The sequence below is a fragment of the Ailuropoda melanoleuca genome, unplaced genomic scaffold, assembly GCF_002007445.2.
Source record: "Ailuropoda melanoleuca isolate Jingjing unplaced genomic scaffold, ASM200744v2 unplaced-scaffold4489, whole genome shotgun sequence".
In the NCBI taxonomy this organism is placed as follows: Eukaryota; Metazoa; Chordata; class Mammalia; order Carnivora; family Ursidae; genus Ailuropoda; species Ailuropoda melanoleuca.
In genome coordinates, this window is record NW_023217047.1 from 597 (window position 1) to 2,931 (window position 2,335).

Consider the following 2,335-nt stretch of genomic DNA (forward strand, 5'->3'; position numbering starts at 1 on the left):
CCTCCTAGATCTCCTTGATATGGCTTCTGAAGAGCTGTTGGAGAATGCCCCGGGTGGGGTAGTGGGGATTTGTCAAGGATGAAGTACAAGTAGCACAGCCTGGACCCCCAGGCACTTCTCAGAGCAGAGAGCCCATCTCCAGGCTCAGATGTGCTCAGAGGGGGGCGGGGACATGGAGAACCCAGGAGTGGTGCAGATGGGGTGTGTTTGACTCTTGGCCTCCAGTTACATGGCCCAGCCGGTCCTCTCTGGGCCACAGGGTATCACTGTAGATATGGAGTCACCATAGGCCTCACTAGTGCCCTTCCCCATCCAGGTCATTGCTGTGGTCATGGACCTCTTCACCGATGGCGATATCTTCCAAGACATTGTGGATGCTGCCTTTAAGCGCCGGGTCCCAGTATATATCATCTTGGATGAGGCAGGTGTGAAGTTTTTCTTGGAAATGTGTCAGAGCCTAGAGCTCACCGACTTCCGTATTCGGGTAAGTTGGACCCCTGGGGTAGAGGTGGAGGGTGGGGAGGAAGGGCAGGAGATAAGATGGAGGCTGCCTCCGCCACATCCTCTGCCCAGTTCAGGTGTGTGGGTAAACTTCAAGAGCTCAACACCTTTCTTTCTGTCTAAAACCTGGCCTTGTGAATTGATAACCCTAAATGACATGCCCAGCTTAAATTTTATCTCAAGACTATTGAGGCTGAGGAGGCAGTTGTGGCCCAGTCCTGGGGTGCTCACCCTGCAGAGTCACTGTCAGGATCAAAGCTAGGGCTGTGGTCCTCTTCTGGGGAGCTTTGGGAGCAGGCAGGAACCAGCCTGGGCTCATCTATGAGCAAAGCAAGATTTGCTCACTTCCTCTTGCTCTCCAAATGCTCTCCACTTACCTCTACGGCTGTAGGAAGCAGAGTCTAGTATAGATAGGAACCAACAGGCAGGGTTCCACGGACAAGACGGTTCCTCCTCTGCCCACACAAAACTTGGCTCAGAGCCTCATGAGTGACAGTGCCTTTCTCCTCTTCTCAACAGAACATCCGTGTCCGCTCTGTGACAGGTGTTGGCTTCTACATGCCCATGGGGAAGATCAAGGGGACCCTGTCATCAACGTTCCTAATGGTAGATGGTGACAAAGTAGCCACTGGATCTTACAGGTGAGTTGGGCCAGGACAGAGAAGAACCCCAGAGGCCTTTAATTGTGGTAACAAATGTACATGGTCAGGAAGACTCGGCCGGAGCCCCATAGTCATGAGTTTAAGAGGTATTAGCTGATCTAATGGCAAAGAAGAGCCTCCTGGCCAGTCCCTGCCCTCAAAATTTCTGGCTATTAGATTATTCCAGAAAGTGGGTCAACTCCTACTGGGCATTAAACATGGCTTGCCTTTCATAGTCCACAGCAGCTGGTTGCATTTTGAGGCTAGTTATTGGGTGGGACAATCAGGAAGCAGAATGGACCAGATCTGGGAAAGAAATGTGAGGGTGTGTTGTCTTTTGCTCAGGCCTGTGGTGCCAGCAGGATGGGGAAGTGTCGCAGTTTTCGTACTACCAGGAAGCTCCATGGCCAACAGATCAGAAGGGGCATGATACACAGTACAAGAAAGCCCCTTTGGGCACAGCCCTGAGGGCCAACCCTTTTGGAGGCACTTCCCATGCAAAGGGAATTGTGCTGGGAAAAGCAGGGGTTGAAGTCAAGCAGCCACATTCTGCCATCAGGAAATGTGTCAGGGTCCAGCTGATCAAGAACGGCAAAAAAGTCACAGCCTTTGTACCCAATGATGGTTTTTTGAGTTTTACTGAGGAAAAATGATGAGGTTCTGGTTGCTGGATTTAGCCACAAAGGTCACGCTGTCAGTGACGTTCCTGGAGTTCGCTTTAAGGTTGTCAAAATAGCCAATGTCTCTCTTTTCGCCTAATACAAAGGCAAGAAGGAAAGACCAAGATCGTAAGCCTTGATGGCGAAAACATGACAATAATAAATTTTCATATGCCAAAAAACAAAAAAATATAAGGGTGTGGTGCGGAGGAAATGTGTCCCGAATTCCGATTCAGAAGTCAATTACCAGGAACATGAGAGACTGTATATCTGTGCGGTCTCTTCCCTCCAAGTAAACCAAAATCTAGGTGAGGCAAGAGACCTGGGCCCGTGAAACAATCAGTAAGTGGCAGAAGTCCTCTGACGTGGCTAAAGTGTGGGGGTTCCCAGACACCAAGTGCTCTCAAGACTCAGAGAAGAGCCACAGTAACGACAGCAGCAGGGCTGCCTGGTGGCTCAGCAGGTTGAGTGTCTGCCTTCAGCTTGGGTCATGATCTCGTGGTCCTGGGATGGAGCCCCACATCCGGGGGGGGG

The 2,335-nt window shown here is 51.0% G+C and overlaps 1 protein-coding gene and 1 pseudogene across 1 annotated transcript; both read left to right on the plus strand.

Annotated features, from left to right (window-relative positions):
* Positions 1-316: 316 nt before the first annotated feature.
* Positions 317-1,146, plus strand: LOC100464395 (protein FAM83F; the record flags this gene model as incomplete). Its single annotated transcript, XM_034651657.1, has 2 exons — positions 317-484; positions 1,021-1,146. Coding segments are annotated over 2 exons (294 nt in total), but the record flags the coding sequence as incomplete, so codon positions are not given.
* A 297-nt stretch (positions 1,147-1,443) lies between these two features.
* LOC109488902 lies at positions 1,444-1,934 on the plus strand (annotated as a pseudogene).
* The last annotated feature ends 401 nt before the right edge of the window (positions 1,935-2,335 follow it).